The sequence below is a fragment of the Semicossyphus pulcher genome, unplaced genomic scaffold, assembly GCF_022749685.1.
Source record: "Semicossyphus pulcher isolate SPU_LCO1_2020_fin unplaced genomic scaffold, fSemPul1.0.p SCAF_3, whole genome shotgun sequence".
NCBI lineage: Eukaryota > Metazoa > Chordata > Actinopteri > Labriformes > Labridae > Semicossyphus > Semicossyphus pulcher.
In genome coordinates, this window is record NW_027211704.1 from 272,224 (window position 1) to 287,500 (window position 15,277).

The 15,277-nt window shown below is 46.3% G+C and overlaps 2 protein-coding genes across 2 annotated transcripts in view; both read right to left on the minus strand.

Moving 5' to 3' along the window:
• On the minus strand, window positions 1–961 carry LOC138606469 (leucine-rich repeat-containing protein 3-like). Its single transcript, XM_069678937.1, has one exon. The coding sequence runs from the start codon at window positions 959–961 to the stop codon at window positions 104–106; it is 858 nt and encodes a 285-aa protein (XP_069535038.1). The 3' UTR covers window positions 1–103.
• Window positions 962–6,609: 5,648 nt separating this feature from the next.
• Window positions 6,610–15,277, minus strand: part of myg1 (myg1 exonuclease) — a 23,769-nt gene continuing 15,101 nt past the window's right edge. The window contains exon 7 of the mRNA XM_069678581.1: window positions 6,610–7,095. Coding sequence (XP_069534682.1) covers window positions 6,906–7,095 — 190 coding nt within the window. The 3' untranslated portion in view covers window positions 6,610–6,905. The remainder of the gene's footprint in view (window positions 7,096–15,277) is intronic.

Consider the following 15,277-nt stretch of genomic DNA (forward strand, 5'->3'; position numbering starts at 1 on the left):
CAGTCGGCTTACGGTTAATCCACACATTTTGAAGTCTAGCTGTCGCTCTACATCAAAACAGGATTGGATTATAAGTCACTTTAAATTACATTAAAGCAGGAGTTCAGAAACCAGTGCTTAACGTGTCTGTCTCCGTGGGGGTCTTGCGTGGGCTGGGCAGACTCTTTAGGTACTCCAAATGCCTGCGTGCCTCGGCCTGGTTCTGCCTCACGTAGTACACCACATACACAATCACCATGAAGAACCACACGAACATTGTCACCAGCATGGCTACATCAGTAGTTTTCCTCTGCAGGCTGCAGAAATTCACCCCAGAATCCAACAGTTTGACGAGAGGTTGACCTGCATGTTCACCCTGCGACCCCGGGTCCTCCCACCTGCTCCCCTCGCCCAACCCCCGCACGGAGCTCTCACAGACGATCCCGTTGACTGTCTCGGGCTCCAGGTTCAGAGTCTCCATCAGCTCCTGGAGGGCGCAGTCACAGTGCCAGGGGTTGTGGTAGAGGCGTGTCTTTGCACGTGTGGCGCCAAACTCCTCCCTGCTGGCCTGCCTCAGCTGGTTGTGTGAGAGATCCAGCAGGCGCAGCTCGGGGCCCAGATGCCGAAGGGCCCCTGAGGCCAGCGAGTCGATGCGGTTGTGGGACAGGTACAGGTCCCGCAGGTGGACAAGGTCGCTGAAGGCACTCTCGGGGATGCTCCGGATGTAGTTGCGTTCCAGGTGGAGGGAGACGGTGTCAGGCGGGATCCCCTCTGGGATCTCCCGCAGCCCGGCGTCTGAGCACAACACCGTGGCCGTGTCCCAGGCGCAGTGGCAGCTTTCCGGACACTGCAGGTACGCTTGGCCCCACAGGGCGGAGAAAAAGAGTGAGACGCACAGCCATGAAGGAAGATCCACTCCTCTACCTCTCTGTCTTCCTCCAATGCTGCTGGTACGTCTCTCCTCACACCAGCCTGCGTACATGGCCTCACCATAGCCCCCCAACACACACAGGGTCCCTAGCAGACACACCAGGCACAGCAGGAGATCTGAAAGAGAGGAAAAGGGTCAGTATGGAAAAGAGGAGTCTGTTTTTCTGTATACAAACTAGTGAAATCAAAGTGAACGCTGACAGAAGAGATTATGATGTTCAGGAGGAGGAGGAGAGAAAGGTCAGCAGGTAAAGCGATCGAAATGAGCTTAAGCCGCTCTATCTGATGAAAACTGTGCAGAGACAGTGTCATGCTGAGTACATGTCAGAGGAGCAGTGATCGAGTAACTCTTGTATTTGTGCATTAAAAGGACATAAATCATGACACATGATTATCTGAAGTCCTCCCATCCTCTTTCTCCTGCTCTGCCTTTCGACCAGACCAGAAGGAAAGCATCACATTACACTCATCGATACATGTTCATCTCATTTATCCCTCTATTTATTTTCCCATGATGCCATTGCCCCTTAATCATAATCCACGGAAGGAGGAGAAGGGAGGAGGGGGGTTAGAAAGACGGGTGGGATCGATGGTCAGAGTATTGTCTGCTACACTATTAACGGGCTGAGCATCAATCCTGCCTGTGTCCCACAGTGTCGATCAGTGACCGAGCTGGCGAGGAGACGGCAGCCGGAGTGTTTGCATCTGATCAAAGATAATCTGGCTCACTGTAAATCCAACATGTGTGGAGAATACAATACATGTGTAAAGAGCTCTCATAGCCTCATCTGCCTGTCTATATGTGGGTCTATAAATTGTGTCATTTCAGTGTACGGACAGTCCACCAGGTGTCTTTACAACAAGTACAGCATGTTTCTGCAACAGCACTGAAAGCACAATACAAATGCTTGAATTGGATTAAATCCCCTTGAATATAAAGCCCGCTCCCTTCCTCTTTAAATGCAATCAGAGCTGTTTTTCACCTCTGTCCTCCTGCACAGACAGCTCACGCTAACACTGGCCTAGATTTGCTTGATCGGTCTGACTGACAGCCCTGTGATGTCCATCAAATAGCCCCAGAATAAGCAGAGGTGAGTGTTTACTGCCCCCCTCATTAACCCTCCTGTTAGTAAATGCAGATGAATGCAAATCCCTGATTAACAGAAATGATCCCCTGCTGAATAATTATGGATGGGTCGGACAGAGAAGGAGGCTGCCAAAGCTAACACAGATGGCTCTGTTGTTACAGCTGATTATTGTAGTTTCCAGTTAACATTTTCATACCCCTCCATATTTCTTATAGAAGTAGAAATTACGACAGGACTGCCGAGTTCATGTCGAGGACCATCCTTTGGTTTTATGAGATTAACCTGCACTGAAGTCAAGACATGTCCGAAGAAATCTCATTTAGACGCTAAATTACATTATTGTGGGTGAAACAGGTCAACCGGACTATCAAACGGTTCTTATGTTTCAGCTCCAGGCAAGCAAAGAAACGTTTGAAGCAGTTTAATGCATCGCTTTAGCAACTTTTGAGCCATAAAAAACAAACTCTTTCTGTCTAGCACGTGCTAATAAAAAGTTAAAGAAATTTAAAAGAAATACCAACAATTACAACCGACTATAGCGATATTAAAAGTTTCTTAAAGACATTATATGAAGAATATAAGCTAGTTTATACACAGACGTAACTATTGGCTTAAAAAAAGACAACTTACCTGTTCAATTTCGTGTTAAAGTTTGAGATCGAAAAAGCGGAAAAAGACGTTTAAAAAAAAAATCTGTTTTAAGTTTTTCTTCGGCTGTTTCCCGCCGGCACACCGGATATCTTCATCTTCGGTGGAAAAAGCCTACATGTGTAAGAAACTATGTGCGGAGCATCTGTAGTGGGTCCGCTGTTTGTCGCCTGCAGACAGCTCCATCCCTGACTGTCGTAGCAGAGGGTAGTTATAGCAACGAGTAATGTGACGTTCGTGAACGACCCGATTCTTTTGAACGGCTCGTTTGGTGCGAGCGACGGGAGCCGAGTCGTAGGTGAGGCGAGAGCCGTTCTTTGTATAGTTTCACTGCCCGCCTGAGATCCACTCCCCTTCATGCCGAATCACCACAGGCAGCTTTCTTCCAACTGCAGCTCAGCTATGCTCGGTCTCGTGCAGCCGAGTCATGTCGCCACAACATGGTGCCGGCGGCGAGCAACGTTATAACCCTCGGCCAAGTTTGTTGTTGACATTTCTGTTGTCATACAGAGTGTATCGTAAATCACTGGCAGATCAATGATCAATTGTTCCTACATTATTCTGCTGTTTCCTTTTACATTTCAAAAGTACAGAATTTTAATTATGCGTGTGTGTTGACACGGGAGAATACCATGCAGGCCCGTTCACGAGTCCGACCACTCTCTCACCTTGGATCTTGGCTCCATTCCTTTCCGAGAGCCGTTCAGAGCCAAAAGATCCGGCTCCCTTTAAAGAGCCGTAATCCCCAACACTAATAGCAACAAAGATGTGGGGCAAAATCTCTCTCTCTCTCTCTCTCCCTCGTGTGAGTGTGTGTGTGTGTGTAAGTGACAAACATGTGAGGAGGTGTGCCACCGTCTTTTTTTCTTGTCCCCACCTCAGATGGCATCAGCGTCCGATTTCTGAGAACACGCTGGTTTCCCTCATGAGATATTAACTTTGTTACCTATAGGTGTAATTAGATTCTTACAGCCATGTCTTCCTGGAAAAGCTCAAAGATGGCCAGGTAGAGGGAAAGAACACACTGTAAATAAACACAGATTTTACACCTGGACTGTACAGAAACAGGACAACAGACCGATTGAGGCGAAAGAAAACATTAAAAGGGAAGGTGCGCCTCCTTTAATCCTTTATGTCTCTTTTCCTAGGCTTAATATTAGAGGTCAATTGGAAAAAGACTTGATCCATCACTGTGCAAAGACCTTAAACTACACAACACTGTATGTTAAGCTATAAACGAGGAGGAATCCGCAGAAGATAAATCCTCAACAAACATTTACAAGCGCAGCAGAGATTGGACATAAGGCAACCTTGAGGTCAAAAAGGGTCAACCGTCTCAGTATAAATAGTGAAAACACAAACAAATAGCGCCGTATGTAAGGACATGTTCTTCACAGAGGCTCAGTGTGAGGACGAGCGTCCTGCTCCTTCTTCACTTTGTGCTGTAAGCACAGAGAATATCAGCCCATCCACAAAGGAGCCCTCGAGGGGAAGGACGGCTCTGACAGCCGTGATGGCACCTCGTCTCCCCCCCCCTGCCTCGCCAGCCTGTCCTGCTTCTATCACTCTGCCAAAAGACAATGACATTTCCACTTCTGACAGATATGATACAGAAAGCTCTGAGTAATATGTATTTTTCTTCCAGGGTTACAGCTGAGTTTCTACCAATGTTTTGCCCTTGCTGGGTGATTGTCTCTGTTGTTACGAGAGACGGGGCTTTGTTTGCTCTTCGACAGAAATCATGGGACAAAAGGGCTCGCATAATGAGAACGAGGAATCAAAAAAAGTAGTGCAAACTGTCTTTTCTGCAGGTCCCTGAGCTGAGAGAAAACAGTCGACGACAGGTGAGAAGTTCAATTTGCAGCAAGAAACAGGAAAAAAAGCGAGCTGAGGGAGGAGGTTATATAAAGTCTGTTTGGGATGTTCTCAGAGGGAGTGTTTTCTAAAACACGTACAGGCCTGGTTAAAGATGACAATGTTGACAATGTGAACTCAGGTGGAAAACCTGCAGTTTGGCATCATCTGTTTGGCTTGGCTGAAATCCTCCGAGGGGGGAAACTGGATGAACCGTAAACAAATTTGCAAACCGATAGAGGCAGTGGAAAAGATCTGACAGCCGGTGGCAGAAAAATCTGCTCCTGCACGACACTGAGTGCACACATGGTTATGATTTCGTCTATAAACTGTGACATGAAAAGAAAACGGGAGGACACAGCCACAGAATACATGTCCTGGCTGCTCGTCGAGTATATCTGATAGAGTGGGACGGAGAGAGAGATATAAAGCAGCCGAGCATTTCTTGTAACCAGCCCGTCATTCTCTGGGGATTGAATCCGCTAACAACAGGTCAGGATGGGGGCAGGTGTTGTGCTGAGGCTCTCAGTAGCCTTTTTTCCAAAGCAAAGCCGACTGGGACCTGGCAGGGCTGGAGTCGACTAAAAAAATGCTTACGGCCGAGGACCAACACAACGGTTTGCTATGGTGTTAGAAAACCATCCCTGCTGACAAAACAAAGTATTAAAGAAATGTTGCTTTGTTGGTAATTTATGTGACAGGAAACGCAGCGCTGGAAGGTTCGTCTGGTTCTGTAGGAGGAAAACACAGAGCATAAAAAGCTAAAAGAGAAGAGAGGGGCTTCTGAGGACGCGCTGAATTTTAAAATACACTCGGAGCTTCTTGTGATTTCCTGAGCTCAGCAATCAGCCAAGTGCACTTGATGGTGAATAAGCCTGAAATTGCGCATGCAAGGGTAAAGTGGTTCAAACTCAAATCAATACATATTAGGCTGCAATTCAGTTTTTTCCCTTCTTTCAGGTTAATGTCAAAGTGTCTGCAATTACAGCGCTGTGGTGAGCACACAGCTCCTGCCTGTCTAATGAGGGAGATCTTCTGCAGCTCCCAAAACAACACAGCAGTGTTCGGCAGCGATCACAACGAGGAGCATGTGACTGTAAAAGGCTGTCACAGATGTGTATAGATTGGATTCAAACCTTGGCTCGGCCCCAGCACAATAGAGAGCAGGTGATAACACTTTAACGTGTGTGTGACAAAGACAGCACAGAAAATAAGATGCAAGAAGAAGAGCATCTGTTAAAAGGCATACAAGTAGCTGATGTACACCTGAAGCTAAATAAAGATCAGAGCCGTATCATTATGAGCATGTTTCATCTGTGTTACAGTCCTGAAAATGATCCGTGTTTCTGGAAAGGATCAACTCAGAGCATGAAAAGAGTTAAAAGTAAAAGTGAAACAAAGTCGGCAAAGAGAAGGTGAAAGGATGTCGTCACTGAAGGGTTAACAGTCCATCGAACACGACCAATGAGGAACGAGGAAGAAGAAAAGAAGCAGACTACACCGCATGGAGTATTTGCGATGGCACAGTGACACTGATGGAAATAAAACGCCCAGCAGAGGGATTACAGAGCGATATGTTAGGCAGGGCAGGAGCAGCAGAAGGGCAGGCCTCTGGAGACGCAGCAAGGGAGGAGCAACAGGTAGAGAAGTATTCATGAGAAAACTCAAAGCACATCCCCCGACTTTTATTACGGGGAAATTGGGTGTGCGGCTCGTCCCACTGCCGGTTAGCTCGTCACGACACCGGCTGCCAAAAGGAGCGCCTCTTTGTGCCGTTTGGAAATTTAATTCCTCGGAATTAATCAGGCCTCATTATTGGCGCTTTGATCTCTGAGCCAGAGGAAGTAGCGCGCGCGTCTCTTTGTAGTGCAACAGGTAATGTCAGCATGCTGGAAATGAAAGGATGAACCAGGGTCCAGGTGTCTATATAAACCGACCCCTAGAAAGGCAGGGCTGTGGTATTCACAGGCTTTGAAGGTGTGGGACTTGCTTAGTAAGATTGTGTGCACTTTATTCCCCTGACAGTGAAAAGCAGAGATATCAGCTTTAACGCTGGATTCAAGCTAATGCTGAGCGTTCACAAGAGACCACAATAAAGTCTAAACAGTCTTTTATTGCAAATATAACGAAACAGAGGCACATGTACAAAAACAGGAAGAGAGGAGACTGACAGGAGTCGACATTCGGATTCAGAGAGTTGGAATATGGGTATTCAGGGAACTGGTCCAAGGTTATCAGGCTGCCATTAGCATCCCAAACCTTGCACAGCACAACATAACAACATTAGCCCTGGCTGGGATCAACAAGCTGCAAGCTAGAAAACTAAACAGTAATCCTTGCTCTCCTCTCTAAAGACCGACCCCGAGAACAAAGTGTGCCGTTGGCCGTCCTGTCCTCTCCGAGCCTTCAGCTGCTTCCGTTAGCGGGGGACTGGGCGGCGGCCTGCAGGGTCCTCCGAGCCATCTCCAGGGCTCCTTCCTGCTTCTTGTTCCCGCCAATAAAGCCCGAGGCGTGGACGAAGATGCAGTCTTTGATCCCGCTGAGCTCCGACAGCGCCTCATCGCGAACTCCGCGCCATTCCTCGAGCAGGGACAGCCTGACACAGGAAAGACAGAAGGGCAGGTTGGCTTACAGATGGATGCTACGTGGTCAGCTGCTCACTTCCTGCTGGTACAGAACACGCTCTGCTAAGCATGTCTGCACAACCACAAAGCAATAGTTAGCAGTAATTATGATACCAGTTCTGGACTTATGATTCATGTCAACTTAATATCAATACAAGAACTGAACAAAGCTGTTAATTGACAATTATCAGGAAATTAATCAGCAATTTTGATCATTAGTCAATCGTCTGAGTCACTTTTAGAGCAAAAGCACAGAACATGATCCAATGAGAAGATGTGACTGCGTTTCTTTACGGCTTCGGGGCCTGACCTCATCGTAAATAAAATGAGGCGTGTGGAAAATGTGATTATATTAAATTATATTAGAGAAAAATCATCTATAATGAAAACGAGCTGCAGCAGTAATGCAGAATAAATTAAGAAAATAACTCAAAAACAAACACAGTTAAGACGTCAGTTTAAAATCATCTGGAAGATGTTCATGTAAATAAATGTCTGTAAGTCTCTCTCTCTCTCTGAATGAGGTAACACATGGTGACTGAGCCTATGGCCCACTGATGAAAGCCTTTCATCTGCAGTATATAGTATTATTATGGGCTGGGTGTCTGTGGCGGCGCCCAGTTAGTGACGCGTTTTCCATCAGCCAGCAGTGGTTGGTCTGCCAGAGAGGGTAGGCGGAGCTAAGCGGCTGCTTTTCCGCTCTCTGCAAGTGTTGCGAGTAAACAGTAATCTACTATGGCTGAACAAACAAAGAAAAGATGGATGACTACAGATACAACTTCAACAAGAAGTGAAAATCCAAAGAAGAAGAAACAAACTCGACGCTCAGATGAAGCAAACAGTCTGAAAAGGAAAGCGACCGTCAGCCAGGAAAATCAAGAGTTACAACCGGAGCCGACCGTGGACGTCACACATGCAGCACTGTCTGGATATCTGGGAAGTGTGCTCCTGCAGTTACCGGTTATCACCACAGGTGGCGCCGAAGAAAACGAAACTGAGATCTTTGAGATTAAGACTTTAATGAAAATGACTTCCTGTTTTTATTTCACAATTTTTTGCACAAAGTCTTTTATTTCTCTCGTCTCCTCAGAGTTCCTGACCTAAAGGACCTGAGCTAAACTCCTGCCCTCCCAGGTAAACTGCAGCTACCCTCGCACGCTGCACAGCTATAATCAGCCCCCGCAGATAGCCCAATAACAGCCCCCTTCTTTCTTCCTCTGACAGATTGTCACAGCCGTTGGATAACCACAGGATGGGGACGGAGTCAACAGGCAATCTTACAAAGTGGAGCAAAGATTGGCTCTGCGAGACTTTACGAGCTGACCTCCACAGAGTGGCGCGTCGGATGAAACGTTCAGAGGCTGAAAATTCATAAAAATGTAGAATAGCTCATTTCCCACCCGCTGCAGTCAGTGTACACCTCTGTCTGCAGGCGGACACATCATTTAAAACACATTACCAGCTCTCTTGTGTGCATGGCTGTCTCTCTGGCCTTGATGGGGGTTATTATCTCCATTAAAGTGGCCGCTGTTCTTCTCAAAGTATTGATATTTTTAGCAATGCTTCATTCTGATCCGATTTAGTTCTGATTCCTCCCTCCCCTCTCGCCTTTCCACTGCTTCTTAAATAGACATCGAAACTGGTTAAATCTGCTAAAAGCTTCAGATTTCACTAAAACATGTCAAGGCGACCTCGGGCTGCTCGTCCTCTGTGTCACACGCTCGATAAATTATGGATCAGTACGAAGTAGCCTGTCAGAAGTAAAGTGACACGGCTGTTGAACATGAGTAAAGTGGTTTCTCTTGTTCCTTATTTTGGAGGGTTTATCTCCCCAACGTTCTGCTTCTCTCTGAATATTCAACACCATCCTGCTCAACATCGTCTACAGCTGTTACAGTCTGAGAGCGAGGAGCTTCACGAGTGCTAAAGAGAACCAGAACGTCAGACGATCGGACATGTGCACTGAAACGTGTACATCCCCCCGTCATTATCTCAAGTCTACCAGATCTTATCCTTATTAAGAGTGCCACGGAGAACCTGGGGAGGAAAGCAGGGCAAACCCCTAATCCCTGTTAAATGAATCAACCAATCGATAGCTCCACAGTATGGCTGGAAAACGAGCTGGAGAGGAAAGGTCAACAGGGCTGGTAATGAGGGAAGGAGTGGGAGGGGGATGACTGTTGTTATGACAGGAAGCTCCTATCCTCAAGATGACCGGCCTAAAAATAAGCTCACAACTAGCAAATTAACTGCACAAGACCTTTTCTATAGCATAACATGAGACTGGGAATTAGTGTCTAAGTAGAACAAAATGTTACTCATGATTAGATGTCCTGCTGACAGAGGGTCATTATAACATCCAACATCAGCTGCAGATGTTCAATCATCCTCATGTTTTGAGTCCTCTCTGACCACAGTCTGTTCCTTCCTTTCAACACAGGCCGTATCGGTTATTTAGCCAAACATCACGAGAGAGCCAAGAAGGAAGAGCGGACATCATTCAGCTCCTTATGAAGGGAAATTAGAGTTATTTTAGTTTGATCACTTCCTCCATTTCCATTTTCCTGAAGGGTTGAGGAGGCGCCGGAGGAGGAGGGCGACTTATTGAGGTTAGTTTAAGCTTGTGCGATTCTCACTCGTGAATGTGCAGTCCCTCCCAGTGAGTCTGTATTTCCACCTGTGCCATAAATGTGTAGATTTTGCCTGCGTTGTATCTATTTAGAAAAAAAGTTATTACTGCATCTTTTTTTGTTAATTTAATTTATTTTATTATATTTTATATGTTCCTTATAACTAATATTACTTGTACTTGTTTAACCGGAGTGACAACAAACGTTGAATCTTTTATTGACCCTATTTTTATTGAATGGATAAAAAACTAAATGCATCAAATAAGCAGAGAGAAAAGCCAGAGGACGGACAGACACACACAATTACATCGAGCACGTTCAGTGATGTATGTGATGATTCCTGGAGCAGAGAGGGGAGACGATAAAGAAATAAAGACAGAACATCAAATCAATGTGTGGGTGATAACAGCTCAGTCAGTCCTGGATCATCCACACCATCCGCTGGATAAGGAGTCCTTGCTGCTCCGCCCGGCCGCAGATACATGCTGCGGGTGTGCAGGACAAACAGACTGAGACCTTTGTCCCGACTGTTAGCCTGAGAAATAGCTTAAGGTACTTATTACGGTCACTGCCCTTTGACAGACGTGCTGCTGTGCTCTGTTGTCCCAAGCATTCTTCTTTTCTCCTTCTGATTTATTTAGATTGTATGGTGACGGTTTGTGCTAAAACCAACGGCCCCTCGAGGATACACTGATTTAGTTTTTCACTTTGGGACTGTTTACTGGACACGTCACCTCCTTTCTGAATTTGTGATTTCACTATTTCCTGGCCAAAGAACAAGTGAATAATATAAAACTCATAATAAACTACCAACAAAAAATCATTATTTGCAGGCCTAAGCTGGAGGCCTAAGCTGGAGGCCTAGGCTGGAGGCCTAAGCTGGAGGCCCAGCAGCTCGCGTTGACAGCAGCCACTGAGTATTTCCAGAAATAGAGATGAGTCCCGGTTCAGCACAGTGCTGTCATTCTACAGTCTCATCCTGCACAAGGAGGCCTGTTTCCTCTCCTCTCTTCCTTTCCCCGCTCACATTTTCCTCAGCAATGTGATGCAGATAAAAATAGAAGCCCCCCTCCCCAGGTGCAGTAGCAGGGACACAGGTGATAACAACAACCCTTTCGCAGAGTCGGCACATGCCCACTGGGAGGAAGCAGGCCACCCAGAGAAAGAGCCATCTGGAGCTATGTTTTTCACACGCCATTGTTCTCATGTAGCGCCACGCCAACCGCCATGTTTGCATTAAATTCAATCTTTGAAGTGCGCCACCACCACAAACAGGTGTAGGTCTTTGAAGGTTAAACGCTGCTGCCTGATGAGGTTCTGCAGCCGAGTGGAAAAAGAAGTCGAGCAGAGGGAAGAGGCGAGGGAGGGAGGGAGGGGGGTGTGTGTGTGAAAGGTGAGACGGCGAGATATGGGCAGAGGGAGGATAAGGAGGGAGAAATAGGATTAATGGAAAGAGAGCAAGACAGATAGGAAAAAGGTGATGAAATGGAGGAGGGTGATTATAGGACAGACAGAATAAGAGCGAGTGGCAGAATAGAAACACTAATGGGTGAGTCAAGAGCGAGCGCACCTCATGGAAAAACCAGAGCAGCCACTGGTCAGATCAGGGCCAATCAAAAAGCTCTTCCAGCCTCTTCCGGTGTCTTTGAGTGACACATGTCAAAGGCAGGGTAACAGCACGACGCCACATACAGTCAGCGGTAACAAGACGCTCAACGAACATGGTGGTCAGGTGGATTCATGGCTAACAGAGCATCTGCTGTGATCGTGAGCGCTCGCGTCGTCAGGCCTAGACTAAGAAAGGGAAACGTGTGGAAGACGAGGGACAGAAACTGACTCAAGATCAGAATGACAAATGAATTAAAAAAAACATGTCTGATTGATTCTATGGAAACCATTGAATGTATTTAGCTAAACCGGGGGGGCCAACCCTGCTCCTGGACAGCTACCTTCTTTCTCCGCACTCCAACACACCTGATTCGAATGTTTCGCTCGTTAACAATCCCCTGAGACGCTTCAGTTGGTTGAGTGCGGAGAAACCTAAAACATGCAGGAAGGTAGCCCTCCAGCAGCAGGGTTACCCACCCCTGACCTAAACAGTACGTCTCACTGTTAGAGCAACATTAAAAGTGCAGCGTGGGTTCACACTTCACAGGATATCAATCCAGTGACATCGGCCTCACCTGGAACTGTTCTAATACTGCGTCACAGCTGCCTGAAGTTACTGCTGAGGTACACTGACTGTTTCCAAATCCTAAAAGGTCTCAAAGAATTCAGCTGCAAAACACAGAGGCTTTTATTTTGAAGCAGTCACAGGAAATGCAATGCATTGGTCCCTGAGGTTAGTTCACAAAGTAAGAGACTAAGTTAAAGGTAGCGTGTTAACGGTTAATAAAGGCGAGCAGAATAGAATGTGTTTGCTCAGGGGGATTTCTACAAACACAAAGTGCTGTGAAAACAGGACATCTAAATCTGCAAATCTGCAACCCACTCGAAGGGAAATTGCTCCCTGAAATCCTCCAGCTGGAGGCCTGGGATGAATACAGAATGCAGGAGTAGCACTGATTTGATTCATTTGACTGAAAGCTGCAGGACTAACCCAACCCTAAGCAACTCTGTGCAGCTACAGCTCTGACATGCGCTAACTACTCCTTATCTCTGATGCTTTAGTGCAAATAGTGGGCACTCACTGCAACCACTTTCAAAAGCACTGATCGATACCAAACAACACAAGTCATCAAGGCTCCAAGTAAGGCCGCTGAAGCAAGAGCGAATGTTCAGTCAGTGTGTCGTGAGATATATCGAGGCTCTATGGAAGACGCCGTTCGAGCCTGGATATCGTCTCCTTGGCCATCCTTTGACCACGTGTGCTGCATGCTGGGATTTACTGCAGCAGTCAAGCAACAAACCAACTACAGAACTCCATGGGGGATGGTGATGACGTTATTAGAGACGCATTGTGGGCCGGAGCGCGAGAGGCTCCTCAGGTAAACAAACCCCCTCCAGAGGTAATGAGCACAGACTTTAGAGATGTTAATCATCTGACAAACTCACAAAGAGGGCCTTTGTCTTTTCATTATGTACACACAAGAACACAGATATCATTTAATGAGCGCGGATGAGGCAACTTTGGCTGAGGTGACGGGCTTGTGGGTTTGAGGGACCTCATTACTGCTAAAAGATTCAGAAGCTTCAAAGCAGCAGCAGCAGGGACCTGTGCACATGGTGAGGATGAGAAGACATTTATATCACAACTCAAAGTGATTGGTGGTGCAGACGGCATCAGATGTATTCAATCTTTAAATTAGACCATGGGCGGAACAAATAAATGACCTTATCATGAACAGAGCCTGAGAAATAAACTCTTACACAAAGGTTGGTAGCTTTCATTTTAAGTATTAGGAGCTGAAGAAGGAGTTAGAGGTTCAGCAAGTCTTCCAGATATCCGATGCAATAAAACTAAATACTGCAACACCACGTTCATAAACACTGTGACAGGCTCCTGTTGGGATGTCGGCCTGTCAACATGCCAACATCTCATTCCCAGAGCCCGTGTCCCTTCCCTCTTCTCATGAAGAGGCTGAACTGTTGTTTGGTTGGTGCCACTAGAGCCCGATCGATACTGGATTTTTGGCCCCGATGCCGATTCCGATATTACGGAGTAAAAAAATTCTGATATTGATATAGTGGCCAATATATCAATATCAGATATATAGACATATTTATATATACAAAAAAAAGACATGAGTAGTTTGTAAAGTCGTGAAGCTGCATGTGGCAGCTGTGTGAAGAGCTACGGGCCACGTGTGCCTTCTGTTTCTTTAAACACTTACGAACACTTCTTTGCACTCGACCAGGAATCTTTTTACCTTCTACGTTCTGTAAAAATTCATATATTACTATCAGAGCATAGCGGAGGATATATTCGCCGAAACCGATGAAATATGCTACCGATAAATCGGTCGGGCTCCAGTTGGAACAGTCAGGTTCAAACTGTTGTGCTAATTATAATGTTAGCATTAGGGGGGAATCGCAGGGTAACTCACTATATAATACGATATGAAACGTGGGCCACGATAACAATAATATCACGATACAGCGATTCTACGATAATTGTTGTAAGATCATCACATAATGATTCATCACGATATCTGATTCACTTCTTCGGCCAATTGATTTCCATTGATGTTACCCTCATCCATGTCCTCAGCGCTGCCGTGAGGACTCATGAAGTAGTGACGCAGTGAGTGAAACTCAGAGAAATCTGTTCAGAGCGCCAAATATTTGTACGTTGAAATATCGATATTTGGCGGCAGCCTAGCGATCGTTGTATTGCACGAGTCCGGACGACGATATACTGCCATATCGATATTCTGTCCCACCCCTAGTTAGCATGCTATGATGCTAAACTAAGATGGTACACTTTGTAAACATTGTCCATGCCAACCACAGCATGTTAGCGTTGTCATGCTATGCATAATAGCATTCTGTTGTTAGCATTAATCCCAACTTCACAGCTCGCCGCCTTCTTTTAGCCGCCGTCTAACAGTGAAGGAAAAGTGCTACATGAGTCACGTCCTTTATTATGTCTGCACATCAGAAACACTGATCTGTTAAAGATTCACATGTGCAACTTCTGAATGGCCTCAATAACATTCATGCGAGAGCGTTCTGATTAGACACAGGTGTATCATCTTGTAAGGTGGGGTACACACTACAAGATAATCAAGACCTGACAGATGATCTGCCAGGTGTTCCTGCTGTGTGACGGCTGTTAAGAGGGATATTACTTCCCAATCAGCTCGGACGAAAGCTGTGGCCGCATGTACAGCCCACGTTCCCACCGTCTCCAAGGATTCATCATCACCAATTCTTCCAACCTGCGTCCGCCATGTTTGTTTACTCTAAAGTCTCGTTTGATCACGAGAGATTTATTGAGACTTCCAGCTGGGAGAGCCGGACTCTGGTTTTGGTGAATGAATGTGTGGTGTGCTGTTTGGGTCAGATCGGTGCTCTGCACACACTACAGGAACACTGTGGGTCTCTCACACTTACAACATCTGTTCACATTTGCTATAGCTGTATTTGGAGCAGAGGATGTCTTTCACATTAGGAAAACAAAAGGAACAACAGAGTGAGAGGTGTGAGCATGCATAAAGGGCTCAGGTGTCTCCGTTCAGGTGTCGGGTGTGTTTACATCCTTTCAACTCCTTGGAGAGCAAATTGAGAGCCCGACCACCGCTCTGACGAAGTGATCATCCTCCAAACAAATCGTCAATCCAAGCAGGACTTAATCTCTCACCGGATGACATGTCAACCCTCCGTGAGTGGTTGTCAAATGGTCCGATAAGCATGAAAGTCAAATCATACACCAGGCTTCGTCTCCGTCACCAGAGCTCAACTCAACCCAGCACGTCTGGGAGACTCCACAGCCTGCCTGTCACCGTGTGTGCACCGCACACAAAGAAATGTGTGTGTGAGAGTCAGTGTGTGTGTGTGTGTGTGTGTGTGTGTCTGTGTGTGA